This window comes from Myotis davidii, unplaced genomic scaffold, assembly GCF_000327345.1.
Source record: "Myotis davidii unplaced genomic scaffold, ASM32734v1 scaffold172, whole genome shotgun sequence".
Lineage (NCBI taxonomy): Eukaryota > Metazoa > Chordata > Mammalia > Chiroptera > Vespertilionidae > Myotis > Myotis davidii.
Genome location: NW_006284343.1, coordinates 644,497 through 659,780, shown reverse-complemented (window position 1 = coordinate 659,780; position 15,284 = coordinate 644,497). Strand labels below are relative to the sequence as shown.

Here is a 15,284-nt window from a genome sequence, read left to right as displayed (position 1 = left end):
CCCTCCTTGTGCCCCCTCCTCCCTCACTGTGCCCCCTCCTCCCTCTGCCCCCTCCTCCCTCACTGTGCCCCCTCCTCTCTCCCTGTGCTCCCTGGCTTGCTCGCTCAGTGGGGACCAGTACAAGGTGGGGTCATGCCCTGATGTCCCAGCTGGTGGCCCCCCTAAGTTCACTGAGTGATTTCATCTTTAGGGAGAAAGGAAGAAAACACATTTGACCTCCTTCTCATCCTTGACTCAGCATCTGAAGCTAGAAATGCTTTTTTCTTTTTAAGCTTCTGTGAGCATCACTGTATTTGGGGAGTTTTCTTAGGCGGTGAAGCACAACCAAGGATTTACCAGTCAGTGGTGCTAGTATAAATCATGACAATGCAGAGAAATGCCATTTTATAGGGAGCCTTCTTGCAACACTGACAGAAGCACCTAATTGTAATGCGGATGTAGCTACTGCACCAGCTGGTCCAACCCCGGAGAGATGGTTGGTAATTGCAGGCTTTCTCATCCTACGTGACAACAGTGCCACTGTGGGCGCTGCACCAAGGCTGACACAGCGGCAGGGTCTACGCCACCCGAACACAGGCAGGGGTGCACACTTTCTGATTTTTGAGATCTTTATTGTTGAGTAACTCATCAGGGTGTCGAAGCATGTGATACATTTCAACAGAAAATCAGAGATAAATATTACAGGGGAATGCCTAGCTTACATTCTGTTCTGGGTAAGAGAATTTGACAAGTGAGTGTACTTATTGAGCGCTGATGTCTCCATTCTGATCCTCACAAAGTGGGGTCGTGGGTTGATGTGGTCCAGGAAGCAAAGGAAAGTGAAAGGAAACTAGATCATGGCTGCAAAGCCCAAATCTAGACGCCGTGCGAGGGAAAATGCATGCGTTCCTGGGGCCAGGCAGAAAGTGCGCATCATTTGCATCTCCAATGCTAAGCTTGCAACTTGTGACCCGAGCAAATCTCTTATCCAGGTTCAGTTAAAAAGATAAATTTGTTGCTCACAGGCAAAAGAAAGAGGGAAAGGAAAAAAGGAAGGGAAGGGGAGGAGAAAGGAAAAAGGCAAAAAGGAAAAAAAAGAACACCATTTTATAAACCTATGTATTTTACTTTGATTGGTCATCTTGTAGTATGTGATTCAGATCAAGTTACTTGTGTGCTTTAATTTAAATAGAAAGAGAGAGACTGAGAGTCCCCAGAAAAAGTCAAAACTATGTGCGTGTATATTTATATTTAAATAAAATAAACCAATAAAAAACTGTGGCATATACTGATTGCCCACTCGGAAATCATGTTAAGAAAACATGCAGATAATTCTGAATGTAGCTAATAACTCTTCAGTTTATGGAGCAAAGTGACTCTTCATTGTAGTGATTGAATTTGTGTTTAAAGTAATTATGGAAATAGAGTATCCAGACATAGCTCATGTCCTCAAGTGTAAGCTATGGGACAGCCCTCAGCTTCTCCATTTTACAATGTGCATTAAATCACTTTAATTACGTTTCACAAAAGTCTTCCATTTAAATGAGTCTTCTAAATTTGATGGAAAAATTTCTCAAAATCCAGAGTTCAAGTTTTGTCAAGTGACCAAGACAGGCAGCATACATGCCAGCCCCCAGGAAAGCTGCAGTCCTTCAGGGCACTGCTGAACAGGTTTCTCCCAGAGGCTGAGAATGTCCCTTGCAGTCCAGGCCCTCACCCTCTCTCCGTGAGCCTGCTCCCTCCCTTGTCCTTGGAGAAAGTAGGAGGAAGCCCCCTTGTCAGAAAGTGCTTCCTTATGTCTGCCCTTCCTGGCTGGAGTCAAGCGGGGCATTTGAGGGAGAAATACTGCTCTGAATAATGCCATTGACTTCTCTTCTGCCTCATGGTTGGAGGAAAAACAGCCCCTGGCACTCACTGAACACTACCTGGGCAAGTGGCTGTGGAGAAATGTCTGAGTTGGTGGCATTGCCTATTCCTCACAGCTGCTACCTCCTCCTGCGGATGCCAAGGCACACTCGGGGGCAAACAGAGGGACTCCATGGGGAAAGCTGATGCCACAGTTAAATATCTCAACATGACAATCTACTAAATGCGTGCCTTGCATGGGTCTTGGTTAGATGATACGATGTCTTTACACTATGAATTATGATATATGAAATATTATTATTATTGATACTGGTTGCCTGTTCTATTTTTATTTATTCCAGTATCCTTACCTTCCACCTTTCTCCCCCCAAATGGAACAGTATACCTCCAATTGAAGGTGCAAGTATATGGAATCATAAAAGGAGATGAAACTTACATTAATCAATTGACGCTTAGTAGCATCCCTAATACAAAATTTGCTAACAAAAGAAAATAGATTGGATACTAGATAATTTTTTATTATCTTTCATCAAGTTTAACCTGCTCTTATAATCAGCATGAAACACAGCTACAATGTGTTTATAAAGCCCTGTTTTATAACTACTTGCCTTAAGGTGACTGGCTAGAGAGCAAAAGGATGGAGTGGAATTACGATGTGGGACTACATTTGGGATTCCACAGAGATTCTGTTTAAAGTCAGGAGAGCCTTCTGGTAAGGGGCTTCCTTACACTCATCCAGGGCAGAGCTGGGCATCTCCTCGGGGCTTTCGCAGCTGCTGACAATGGCGACGGCACTAAATGACCTTCTCCTGACCTTGGTGTCTGGCAGGCCGGATCCTCGGCCTCCGGGGCCCTTTTCCATGTTGTGGAGCTGCTGGTCCTTCCAGTCCAGTTGTTTGGCGCTGCAAAAGGGGGCATAGACCTCCACGCTCCCCTCGAACTGTAGGCAGTTCACTTTGTAGTACTTTCTCTTCACCTCCAAGACATCGTTGAACCTGTGACCCCAGAGAATCTCCCGGGGGACATAGGAACTTCGGGACTGGTGGGAGGTCCCCGTGGAGTCGCCCGTGTAGATGAATGTCACCAAAATCTCAAAGTTGTCCTTGGCCACTGCCTTCCGGTCCAGGGAGTACAGAGGGCTCTCATGGTCGATTTCATGAACAATGGTGACCGGCGTGACGAGGATAATCTGGTCATTGACCAACTTGAGGTCTTTGAAGGCCATTGTCATGCGGCCCTCGCTGTCTTCTGTGTAGCGGAGCAGCTGGGCCCGCACAGTGCCTTCCACCACGTGGTTGGGCCGGAAGTCCCCGATCCGCCACATGAGGCAGAGCTTCCCATCTCTCATGCCGATGAGGGCGAAGTAGCTGAAGCGGATGGTTTGGGCTCGCTTCCGAGCCGTTGCCATCTTGGCCAAGGCCGCTCCGATGATGAAGGTATTGATGATGCAGCTGAGGATGGACTGGAGGATGACGGTGAGCACGGCCACCGAGCACTCCTCGGTGACACAGCGGTAGCCGTAGCCGATGGTGGTCTGGGTCTCCAGGGAGAATAAAAAGGCACCCGTGAAAGAATGGACGTTGTCAACACAGGGCGTGATGTCTGGGTTATTCAACAGGTCTCCGTGGTGAAAGGCGATGAGCCAAAAGATGGAGCCAAAGATCAGCCAGGAGAGGATGTACGACAAGGAGAAGATGACGAACATGTGGCGCCACTTGGTGTCGACCAGGGTGGTGAAGATGTCCACCACGTAGCTCCCCCACTCCCCGAAGATGTGCTTGAAGTACACGTTGCAGCTGCCGTCTTTGTGCAGCAGCCGGCGGCGGGCCCGCCTCTTCTCCGCAATGATGTGCTCCGGGGGGTAACCCGGGTACTTGGGGTCCACATTCACGATCGGGTAGCTGCTGCCGTAGTAGCTCATTCTTGCCGACGGCCTGCGGGCATCCAGGTGAGTTTTGTAGCAGAAATAGTTCAAGGCCAGTTGCTTTCTGTTGGTTTGGGTTTCCAGTTAAAACCTGCAAAAAAAAAAAAGATACTCACCTTAGCTTTCATTTCTATCTTTATAGTAACTTGCTAAATGTGAAGCAATGCTATGCCAAACCAGACAGCTAAGACTTGGTTTGAACGCCAGAAATGCTCAGTATGGATTACTCATTTGGGTTTACTAGTGGGATTCAACTCAGCCATTGTAGGAACAAGATAGGAATTAGAGAAAATAACATTTTTATAAATGCATAAACACTATGATTATCCCAAAGGAAGCCTCAATACTTTGTCTCATTTTTATAGCCTCCTTTGGCATGAAGGCATTTAGAAAACAAAACAATCGATAATGCAAAAAGGCAGACTATGGCTCAGATACTTATCTAGCAGTCTGAGGAGCTTTCTAGCTGTTCAAATCAGGTGGTTTTCCTTAGAAGAAAGCAATCAGAGTTCCCACCTCCGTGTTATAATGCACCTTACATGCAGGTGGCTAGGATATAGTCCCTACCTTGGGCTCCTGCTGCTTCCCCTCTTCCAGGCCGTTCCTCTTCCTGGTGTCCTCTCGGGCAGGACAGCACAGAGCTGACTGGAACAGTAGTTCAGATTCAACTCCTTTACCCTACTTCTACCTTTACTCTTGAGAGGGAAAAAAAATCTTTCTTAACCCCAGCGGAGTCACAACCCTCCCAGTCCGGCTTCCAATAAGGTATAAAATTGCCGTGCCTTTGTCTCCTAACACCCATCCTTTTTTTTCTCTCTCTTCTTTTTTGGCACTGAAAGCTCTTCTCTTTCTCTCTGAATAGAAGCCCGAAAATTTGCCAAAGTTGCTAATTTTATTTCCCTTTTCTTAAAGGGAGCACACTCACACCCACTCCTCCTTCCCTCCCTCCCTCCCTCCTCGGTGTGTCCCGGAGGCTCTCACAGTCATCCCCAGGCAAAATCATCTCTGTCCCTCCAAATCCAGTCTTTAAAAAAACACACACCCATACAGAACATACAGTTCCTATTGCTGTTAGCATTCACGGCCTAGGCCAAAGGTTTTCCTGAGAGTGAGCTTTAGAAATCCAGTGTTGAATGGCCTTTGGTTACTTCTGGAAGAAATGAAGATGCCCCTGCAGCCCCCTTTACTGGAGTGTTTTCCCCTCAGTCCACCTGTGCTGGGCCGGGGAGGGAGCGTCAGAAGGAGGGGGCACTTGTGAGGACCCTGCCACTCTCTGCACTGAAAGATGCAGCTGGAGTCATTACTATTCCTGCCATGGAGACCCCCCACCCCCACCATTGAACCCAACCAAGGAAACGGATCACTAAGAATTTGCCGGGCACCTCCCAACTGCCAAAGCGAGGAAAGAGTTAATTTCCCTCCAGTCACAAGGAATCATTTTTCCTCCTCTCCAGGGATCAGGCCCACTTTACAATAAACACTTTGTTCGATGGACCACTGTGGGGATGGACACTCGGCCAAAATATCCCGCAAGGCACGGAGGAGCGTCTCTGTCCGTCCAACCACCCGCCACCGATCACTTCACCGACCCGCCTGTTCTGAGTAGCCCTCAATCGTGTTTTGGGAGGTCATTGTATAGTTTCAGGATGTGACCCAGGGCTGAGAAAACGCTTACTGGAATGCTGAATGGAAGATATTTCTGCAAATTTTGTCCACAACATATATTGTTCCTTGTAGGGTCCAGCCCGATTTCTCATTAAAAGACGGTTGCCCAGGGGTCCTCAGTCCCCACTCTCTCACCTGGTCATTCGAGGTGGGAGAGGCTGCCAATGATAATTAAAGACTCGTATGTCTGCCCAGTAAGAAGCAGATTTGGAGATAGGGTTGTTTTCCTATTGAACGCTTCCAACCCAGTTCCTTAAAGGGACCTGCACGGACCGTGGGAGTCTGAGAATCACAGAGCACAGCTCATAAATCAAGAGCTACTGTGCGACTCGGAACTTTCTTGCTGCCAAAAGAAAAATGATTTTTATTTGAAATGGCGTTTGGTTGGCATCGTTTGCAATTCCAGTGGTGCCAACAACTTCCATAAATAAGCCGCTTTTAAAACACCTCCATCAGTATGCTCATTGGCAAATGAAATTTCAATTAAGACAAGCAACAAGTGAACAAATTTGAGTATGTGGAAAGTGTATTTCTGAATCATGGAACAATTGCAAGGATACAAGTTACAGCACTGAGAATCCGGCCCCACACCCACCATGTCCTTCGCTGTGGTTCATGACTGGGGTCGTTAATTTTAATTTTCCAGAAAAAAGGCCTTAGGATTCCGGTTAGGGCATACACTTTATTAATCTATTCTTAGATTCCCTACTTATTCAAAGGATGCATTTTCTAAAAGGCGATTTTTTAAAGCTAACCCATAGCTTATAACTATTTTCTTTAGTCTAAATTCTCAGGCTACCCAATGAGCAAAGAAGTTTATGGAGGCCCCTTTAACAAATGGCTAGACAAGATAAACATTGATTAATCCAGTTTCATAGATCATGTTGATTAGAACACTTTTCCAGTTGTTCACCATCAAATAATAGAGGATTAGGCTTGTTGACTGACTGGGCGGCCTCTATTTAACAGTTGTGTTTCTGAGGATTAAAACCAGCTCCACATGTTCCTCAATGCTTTCATAACCATCTCACCACGGACTCCATCATGAAAAAGCATTGGTGGCGTTCTTACTTCTCTATTTCCTTTTGCATGTTAAGCTCCTTGCCCTTCAGAGACAGAGGGTGGCCATTTCATTGGCTGCGAAATTCTCTTTTGTCAATTGAGATTGGAAATGTGATCACTGCCACTACACAACCGTGGGGCGTGAAGTTCAAAAGCACAGGCTGAGTCAGGTCAGGGCCCCCTCTGCACCAGGTTCCCACTGTCTCTCCAGATCATATGAAAAAGGGAGGAAAAGGACAGCAATTTCTCGGCCCTGACATGGGAGCTCTTTCCAATGTGCAGCCAGAGCAGCAGATGGGGGTGCATCCTGAGACGGCCAGGGAAGCTCGTTACCATTTGTGAAGTCACCTTCCCGCTGTCCCCGTTCACTTCACCCCACAGACACCCGGGGCAGAGCAACTCGGAAGGGACAGCGAACCCAATCCCGACAGCGACTTTTCTCAGAAGTTCCTTGTATTAAGCTCATTTACAGAAAAAGAAATGCTCCTCAATCCACTGAATCCACTTTGACCTTTGTCAAAGGTGAGATCCGACCTTCGTCCTCGGTCTCCTAGATCTTTGCCTGAGTTTGAGGAGAAACCTCTACTGATTTAGCTGCAAATGAGCTGCGTGCATGACAGGATATTTCCAACCAAACGAATACTGTCCTATCTGTCTGATTCTCCATCCGATTCTCCTCATGGGACTCGCTGGTTTGCAGCAAGTCTCTGCTATTCTGCCCTAGCTTCTCAAATTCAGCTGTTTACCAAGCCGACACCTATTGTAATTAGTTCTCCAAGCTGTGTTGAGGTACCACACAATGCTTCAGGCTTTATAAACCTGTACCACTTGGATAATAAAATTTAATTTTGTCTTCAGATCTACTTAAGATAAATCTAGTAAGAGTAACTACAAATAATGGTCTAGAGTATCTTTGGTAAAATTCATTGTAATGCCCATGGCTTTTCAGATCTACCAACACCATTTTTATCATGTAAATGGCTTATGTGAAGTCATCATTGGAAACCAGGTTACTTTCCTGGCAACTATTAGGCACGATAAGTGTCAGTGGAAACTGGAGAGCAACCAGGCAGAGAGCAGAAAGGGTAACCTACATTCCCAGCACATGCCATTGTCTTTGAGGATGGGCTTGGGTGCCTGGGGAGGGGACAGGAGGGTCAGCGAAGAGAAGGCATGGCCAGATGACACATGGGGGTGGGCTATGGTTGCTGGGGAGGACAACAGAAGGGGTGTTAATGAGTTAGAACAAAACCCAAACAAGTTAGGTTATTTTGCTCAAAACTCGTCCTACAAGTTGTTGCCTTGGAATTGTGCCTGAGCCTTATCTTGCCTGGAATCCTCTGAAGACACCCAGACACACTGGGGTGGAGCCCATCATTCAGCCACTGAACACCTGCTTCACCCAGGACCTACTCTCCAGGGGCCAGCACTGTGTCCTCTTCTTCCCAACCCTCCCCTCCACTCAGTGCAGCTTCTCAGTGGCCATGGATTTTATCTTTTCCCTGATACAACTCGGTCGTTTCTCCTTCTCAATCAACTTCAGAAAGTTTCTTGCCTGTTACTGACCTGAAAGGAGTCATATGTGCTATGAGGAAACAACTGAACTGAACGCTGGTGCTGGGAGGGAGAGGCAGAAACCCCAAGTAGCTGGTCATGTCACCTGGAGACCTTCCATAGCCTAGCTTTGCCTGACGTAGTATCTACCTCCCACTGTAACCCTGCCTCACCCACAAAAGTACTGCGCTTCACACAGGAGAAGAAATCTGGGGGCTGGAGGAGGTTTCTTTATTTTCAGGTTGTCAGGATAGTACCCAAGTAACATGAATTATAATACTCAAACTATTCTGGTTTAAAAGTCAAATTAAGAAGTAGTCTGCCCTAGCTGGTTTGGCTCAGTGGATAGAGCATCAGCCTGCAGACTGAAGGGTCCCAGGTTTGATTCCAGTCAAGGGCATGTACCTTGGTTGTGGGCACATCCCCAGTAGGGGGTGTGCAGGAGGCAGCTGATCGGTGTTTCTCTCTCATTGATGTTTCTATATATCCCTCTCCCTTCATCTCTGTAAAAAAATCAATAAAATATATTTAAAAAATCCACATCTCCTTTGACTGGCAACTCCGCTTAAAAAAAAAAAAAGAAAATAAATTGTCTAAGATAAAATGACTTTTGTTGTTTTGGTTTTGCACAGAACCCGAGTTGGGAAGCAGATCCAGTGCCACGTCGGCCCTCAGGGCCCTGGGCAACTCGCGTAAGTCACTGTCTCTGACCCTCAGTGTCCTCAACCATGGCATGGGGGTAGCACCTGTGTCACCGAGTTACTGGGAGGTTGCGGCGGATAATTAATGGGAGGCCATCTTCACTGTGCCACGCTCACAGTAGTGATTCAATAATTATTGCTCCCAGAAGGACTCAGTTTCCCCCTCTGTAAAATGTCAGAGCATCTGTGGGAACCCCCTTCCTCCCCAAGAGCTTTCCACTTGCTTGACAGCCAGGCAGAAGATATGTGGTTTCCAAGAGCTGTTTTTATTTTAGGTCAGGGACTGCACCTCTGTGTCCTACCACTAAGCCACCTGGGCCTGGGCTCCTTCTCTGTCCTTCCACTCCTCCCACAACCCCACGGACTGGGTCATTATCCATTCATTTTCACAACTGTTGGCAAATAAGAGGTCCCCTCCTTCCTTGTTCTTAACACACACACACACACACACACACACGTTTAACTTAGTTTAAGAATTGTACTGCTATTTACTCTGAATAATCCAAGACCAATAAACTTGGCAGGATTTGACAAGTTAAAGAAATTTATAAGGTAATTACTGTGGATGGGAAAAAGGGGTTCTATGGAAAGTAACCTCACAGGGTGATCTGATCATAAACCTGTAACTGGACAGGTCTTGGTGGGTAGTCATACCCCAGGCTCAAAACTCTCTAGTAAAAGGTCTACCTTTGCCTTAAGCTGGCCCTGTCCACTGTTCTGGTGCATCTAGGTTAACGTGCCTTGGAAATGCCAGAGTAATAGCCCTGGAAGGGGTATTAATCCTCAAGAGAGCACATAATCTTGTTAACTATCCTGTAGTCCAATCCCGCCTGCTTTCTCCTACATCCATGTAAATTCCCTGCTAAATTCCAGGTGCAAAAGAAGCTGCAAAACTGTTATTCTCTGGAGTAAATAATAGTCACTTGGCTCAAATAAATGCTTATAAAAACGTTTGTACATCACTTCATCACGCTTATTTTTCGACTTAAATGATATGTACATGTTGTACTAAGATGACTCTGAAGGTTTCTAGTTTTTATCTTGAAAACAAGCCTGCCCATCCCTGTCTTGGTTGCATGCCAGCCGCCGCTGCTCAGAATTTACCCGGCTCTGACTGGGCTGGTGCAGAAGTTCAATATTATGAGATCTTACGTCCCTGTAGGAACCACAGATCAATCTCTCCTTGTGTCAGGAAATTACTTCACCCAAAGGCCTCCAGAATGGCCCAATGAAGAATTTATTTCTGATTGTTCCTATTCTTGTTTTGTTTTTACTTTTTTTTTTTTTAATTGAGCTCCTATTTGTGTGCCAGACCCACCCATTTTTAGGAATGAGTGAACAGAGTCCCACCTGTATGGATTTGCATTTTAAGGGTTGGGCATCAATAAACATGAAGACAATGCAGTGAGATAATCACTGATCTGGAACCACAGATCAATCTCTCCTTGTGTCAGGAAATTACTTCACCCAAAGGCCTCCAGAATGGCCCAATGAAGAATTTATTTCTGATTGTTCCTATTCTTGTTTTGTTTTTACTTTTTTTTTTTTTTAATTGAGCTCCTATTTGTGTGCCAGACCCACCCATTTTTAGGAATGAGTGAACAGAGTCCCACCTGTATGGAATTTGCATTTAAGGGTTGGGCATCAATAAACATGAAGACAATGCAGTGAGATAATCACTGATCTTGGGAAGCAAAGTGAAGTGGTGATGGGGGGAATGGCTGGAGAGAATGGAAGGTGCCGTGTAACAAGGGCGGTCAGAGAAAGTTTGGCCAGGACCTCATGGTCAGCCCAGTCTCCTTTTTCCCTGGCTCCAGCCTTGGGTAATGCTCTCAGCTCAGGCCTTGTTCTCTGTCCTGATTGTTTGTTTGAGGCCCGTCACTATCTATCTGGTTGTCAAGGCGCTTGCTATTTCTAGGTGTGACCTGGCTGCTGCATCCTTTGTTCTGAGTTCATCTGAAGGCCTGGTTCTCACAGGAACCTCTAATTACAGGAACTCATCAGCATTTTATCGCAGAGTTCAACATCTCCTGACTGGTTTATAGAACAATCTTGAAGCTTTCCTTGCCACTTTCACTTCAGTGATTATTCTAACCTGAAATGAAAATATCCCTTCTGCCACCATGGGGTGCTGGCAAAGCTGCACCTGGTCCTGCCGTTAAAGGGCAAGAGTATGGAGACCAAAGCCTCAGATGATAGCGATGGCTCTGCCACATCTTAGCTGTATGATGCCAGCGCCTTAGAAATGTCTTTATGCTTCTTTGTATTTATTTAAAACACAGGACAATAGCTGACCTCGCAAGTGGATTTTTTAAGGAACAAATGAGTGATATAAAAGAATATAAAGCCTAGCACCATGAATGCACTCATTCCCTATAGTCTTCCTTTAACTCTTAATCTGAATAAACATTTCTCCTCCGTTTCGATCTAGTCTGGGAAAGATGGATACCTGAGCTACAATCTGGAAGATGAATGGGACTTCACTGAATAAGAAGAAACAGACAAGGAGTTTCCCGGGCAGAGGAAGAGCATTTGCAGAGGCTCTGTGATTCACGGATGCACAGGGCATGCTTTCCAAAGAACTGAACAGAGGGCGGGTGTCGGGGAAGCTGAGCCTGGAAAGAGGGAGAGAGGTGGGACATACATGACCTAGTAGTGATATGATAAAGTTTGCATTTTTAAAAGATCTCTGACTATTCCATGGGAAATTGGTCGGAGAAATTTAAAAGCAGACATGGTGGAGATAAGCCAGGAAGGTACTCCATTGGCCAGGGAAGGGATGATGGTGGCTGGTATTAGGATGACGCTAGTGGAGGTGGCGGAAGCCACCTGTCATGACAGTGTTTCTTCACCCTGCACGGGAGCAGGGTCACGTGACAGTGGAGTGGCCAATCAGAACTTCTTGAGAAGGGACACAGGGTGCTGGGTCCTATTATTCTAGGCAACTACAGGGACTCAGAGGCCAGTGGTGGGCGGCGCACCTAAGTCTCCCCGGAAAAGGGCACAGTCACAGCGCCCAGAGACAGTCCTGAGATAAGATTCTGCCTCGCCTCTTGTTTCTGCTCAAATCAGTTTCCTTCTCCTCAAACTTCCTTTGAGGCTGTAAGCTACCTGATAGCTTAGCAGTAATATTTTCTCCTCTTTGTGTAAACCAGGGCTATTTCTGCTGCTTGAAACAGAAAATTCAGCTTAATTTACATTTTAAGAATATCTCCAATATGCGAGAGGATGGCCCAATCACCCTCCTTTACTCCTATCATGTAAACTAGCAGCAAGTCCTGTTGGTTCAACTTCGAAGGAGATCTTCATTCTGATCACATTCATCACAGTCCAAACCACCACGTTTTCAGTGGAGCAGGTCTTCAAATGACCACAACAGCTTCCTAAGAAATCTCTTTCTGTCCCTGCTGTACTTGAATCTATTCTTTAAAAAAAATAAAAATAAAAATATGGCACTCCTCTGCTTAAAACCCTCTAGTATCTTTCCACTCCAATAAGAGTGATCACCTCTCCCTATCTCTGGCAATTCTCTCCTATGTTCTTCTCTCTGTTCATTCTCTAGCATCACTGTATCTGTCTTTTTTTCACTAACATAGGGGTCAGAAAATTATAGCCTAAGGGCCAAATCTCATTCACTGTTTTTATAAATAAAGCTTTATTGTAATACATGCAGACCACTGTCTATATATTGTCTATGGCTACATCCTGTCGGGCCACCACTGCAGTCTTGAGTAGCTGCAACAGAGATCATGTGGTCCACAAAGCCAAACATATTTCCTATCTGAATCTTTACAGAAAAAAATCGTTAAATTCCACTCAAACACACACAGTGATGTTCTTGCCCCAGGGCCTTTGCACTTCCTTCTCTGCCTGCAAAGCTGCTTATCATCACTGAAATCTTATCTTTGATGTCACCTTTTTAAAGAGGCCTTGACTGATGAGGACTTAAACTAAAACCCTTCATACCAGTTTTGTGTCTCATTAACATGCTTTATTCATTTTAACAGACTTTCCACTACTGACTGAATTACTTGGGGTTTTTTTGTTTGTTTGTTTTTTTGGCTGGACTGCCCCCTGGACTAGATTGTAAGCTCCATGAGAGAAGGTCCCATTGTCTTATTCACCACTCTGTCCCCAGCAGCTATAGAAATATGTGGCAGGTAGGCACTCATTAGTTATATTTTGAAGGAATGAATTAATAAATCCTCAAGCAATACAAACTGAGCACTCAGGGGGTTTTAATCCCAGCAGGAGAATTGTCATTGCTGGAACTGCACACACATCAAGGCTGGCAGGTCTGCAGACACCAGCTCTCAATGCCTTCCATTGACCTTACCTTCCCCCATCCAAGCTGCCAGCTCACACACAATTTAAAAAAAAAAAAGAAAGGAAAGGAAAACTGCATGCAACTATTCAATTATGCCGCAGAACTATCTGGAAATCTGAAGTTGAAAAAAAAAATGTGCTTAGTACTAAAAAGTGTTCAGTAAAATTTGTTAAAGTAGTGATTAAATTATTAGGAATGTGGTTCTTCTTACGCTAATGCAGGTTATTATACTGTCACATTAAAGATTCATTCACATATAATATACATAGATTTTACTTGAGCTATTTCTGGATATAAGCTGGTTCTATGTGACAATCGTCTATGAACTTGGTACATCCTCTAATCCAGCAATGGCTGTGGTAGCAATTCACCTGAAAGACATGATCATGGATGGGCAGAGAGTTATGGCTAATTGCAGGACTATCTGTAGTAGTGAAAGTTGGCCATGCCTAGCCATCAATAAATGTGGGATTGTTTTATAGGTCATGGTACCATCATATCATTATTCTCTACTTTTAATGTAGCCATTAAAGGTGACAGAGTGAAAGAATGATAGGAAAAATGAAACCACTGTTTAGTGGAAAAATAAAATGGGGCTGTGAAACAGCAGGTACAATATATACTTCTTAAGTTTTAATATATTTAAGCATGGAGGTGGAGAAAAGACGGAGTGACACAACAAAATGCTCCTTGTGGCCTTCTCTGCTCGGTATGATAATTTGTTTTCCCCCCTTTTTCTTCTGTTTGCTTATTTACATTTTCTGAAAATTTACAATGAGCATGCATTACTTTCGCAAAAAAAGGGAAAATAGGTATTTTCAGCTGGGACTGCTGAAGTGGACCGATTCTCAGGCTGCATACGGGGAAAGCGAACCAACAGCAATCTAAAAGCATTTATTAGCGTGTTGAAAAGGCAGCTATAAATAGCCCAGAGAGGCAGACAGTCTTACAGACGTTCAAAGTCAGACACTGATGCTGTAATTTTTGCTGGAACAATCCACAGAAACAAATATAGTGACATTTAATTCATCTAAGTAAAACCAGATCTCATTTAAAACAAGGAAGGGGGGAGGGGGGTCAGAGGGAGTTTGGTCAGATTTGGCCACGGGGGACCAATTGGAGAGATCACGAAAGCAGCTGGGAACGAACGGGGGCACACGAAGCAGAGTTAAAATTAAACAGGCACCCAATGCAGCCCCCCTACCAGCACCCCTCTCCTCCCTTCCCCATTCCAAAACATATTAAACTCCTAATACCTTCACTTCTTGGCTTGGTAGACCAAAATCTGTTTTTGGAATCTTTCTTTTATCTTAATATTTTCAATAACTTTGGAAAGAAAATCTTAAAAATTGTGCTGTTTTGTAACTTTACTACTTTAAGGTCTATGTTGATAGACTTTTAAGACCCAAGTAAATGGTCCTTTGAAATGGATAAATTGGAGGACAACAATTAGATATTCATGATGTAGGTTTGCCTAAATAGCTGGCCCTAGCCAGTTCTTAATAATTCATATTCATGAACTTCAAAACCTCATTTGGATGCCCCTACACACAGTCTAGTATGTCAGTGTTTTTCAAAGCATAGTCTTCTAACAATCTGCTTCTGAAATCCTAGGGGGCATGTTACACCTTGGGTTTCACCCCAAACATTCTGATTGCCCCCACCCCCCAGCTGTTTCTTATACATCCTCAAGATGGAAATCTACCTTAGTCTCAAGAATTGAGAGGCTGGATCTGACAGACATGAGGCAGTTTAGATGCCTACTTGATTACTGGTAAGACTAACTGCATGTCTGCAAAAGTTACTCCACCTCTTTGAGCCTCCAATTGCTCATTGGAAAATGCAGACCATAGGGCTGCATGGCAGGGTTAAATGAAGTTGTGTCCCCAACCTCCTTTCATAGTAACTTGTGTTTAATACATATGTAACTGTAATGCTTATAGCTATGAGTACAGTTCATTCAAATGCAGATCCAAGTGAGGGGGGGGAGAGAGAGAGAGAGAGAGAGAGAGAGAGAGAGAGAGAGAGACATTATGCCAGTTTTTCACCATGAATTATTGATTACCACTTGCCCAGACTTGTTGGAAACTTCCCTTCTAGCACCTGGCTGCTGTGACATCATCCTCAGGGAGACATGACAGGGAGGGCAGCCCAGAAAACACACATGTATCATTCAGAACAGAAGTCATTTTGCACTAGTATCTGC

At 44.9% G+C, this 15,284-nt stretch overlaps 1 protein-coding gene across 4 annotated transcripts in view; it reads right to left on the bottom strand.

The window, feature by feature from the left end:
- Positions 1–2,188: 2,188 nt before the first annotated feature.
- The window catches only part of KCNJ16 (potassium voltage-gated channel subfamily J member 16), a 39,208-nt gene continuing 26,112 nt past the window's right edge, over positions 2,189–15,284 (bottom strand). For 2 of the 4 annotated variants that reach the window (XM_006754588.2, XM_006754587.2), the window contains 2 exons: positions 4,337–4,464; positions 2,189–3,860 (listed from right to left, as the gene is read on the bottom strand). In XM_006754588.2, coding sequence (XP_006754651.1) covers positions 2,507–3,766 — 1,260 coding nt within the window. In that variant the 5' untranslated portion in view covers positions 3,767–3,860; positions 4,337–4,464 and the 3' untranslated portion in view covers positions 2,189–2,506. The remainder of the gene's footprint in view (positions 3,861–4,336; positions 4,465–15,284) is intronic. The other 2 variants (XM_006754590.2, XM_006754586.2) reach the window with 1 other exon arrangement.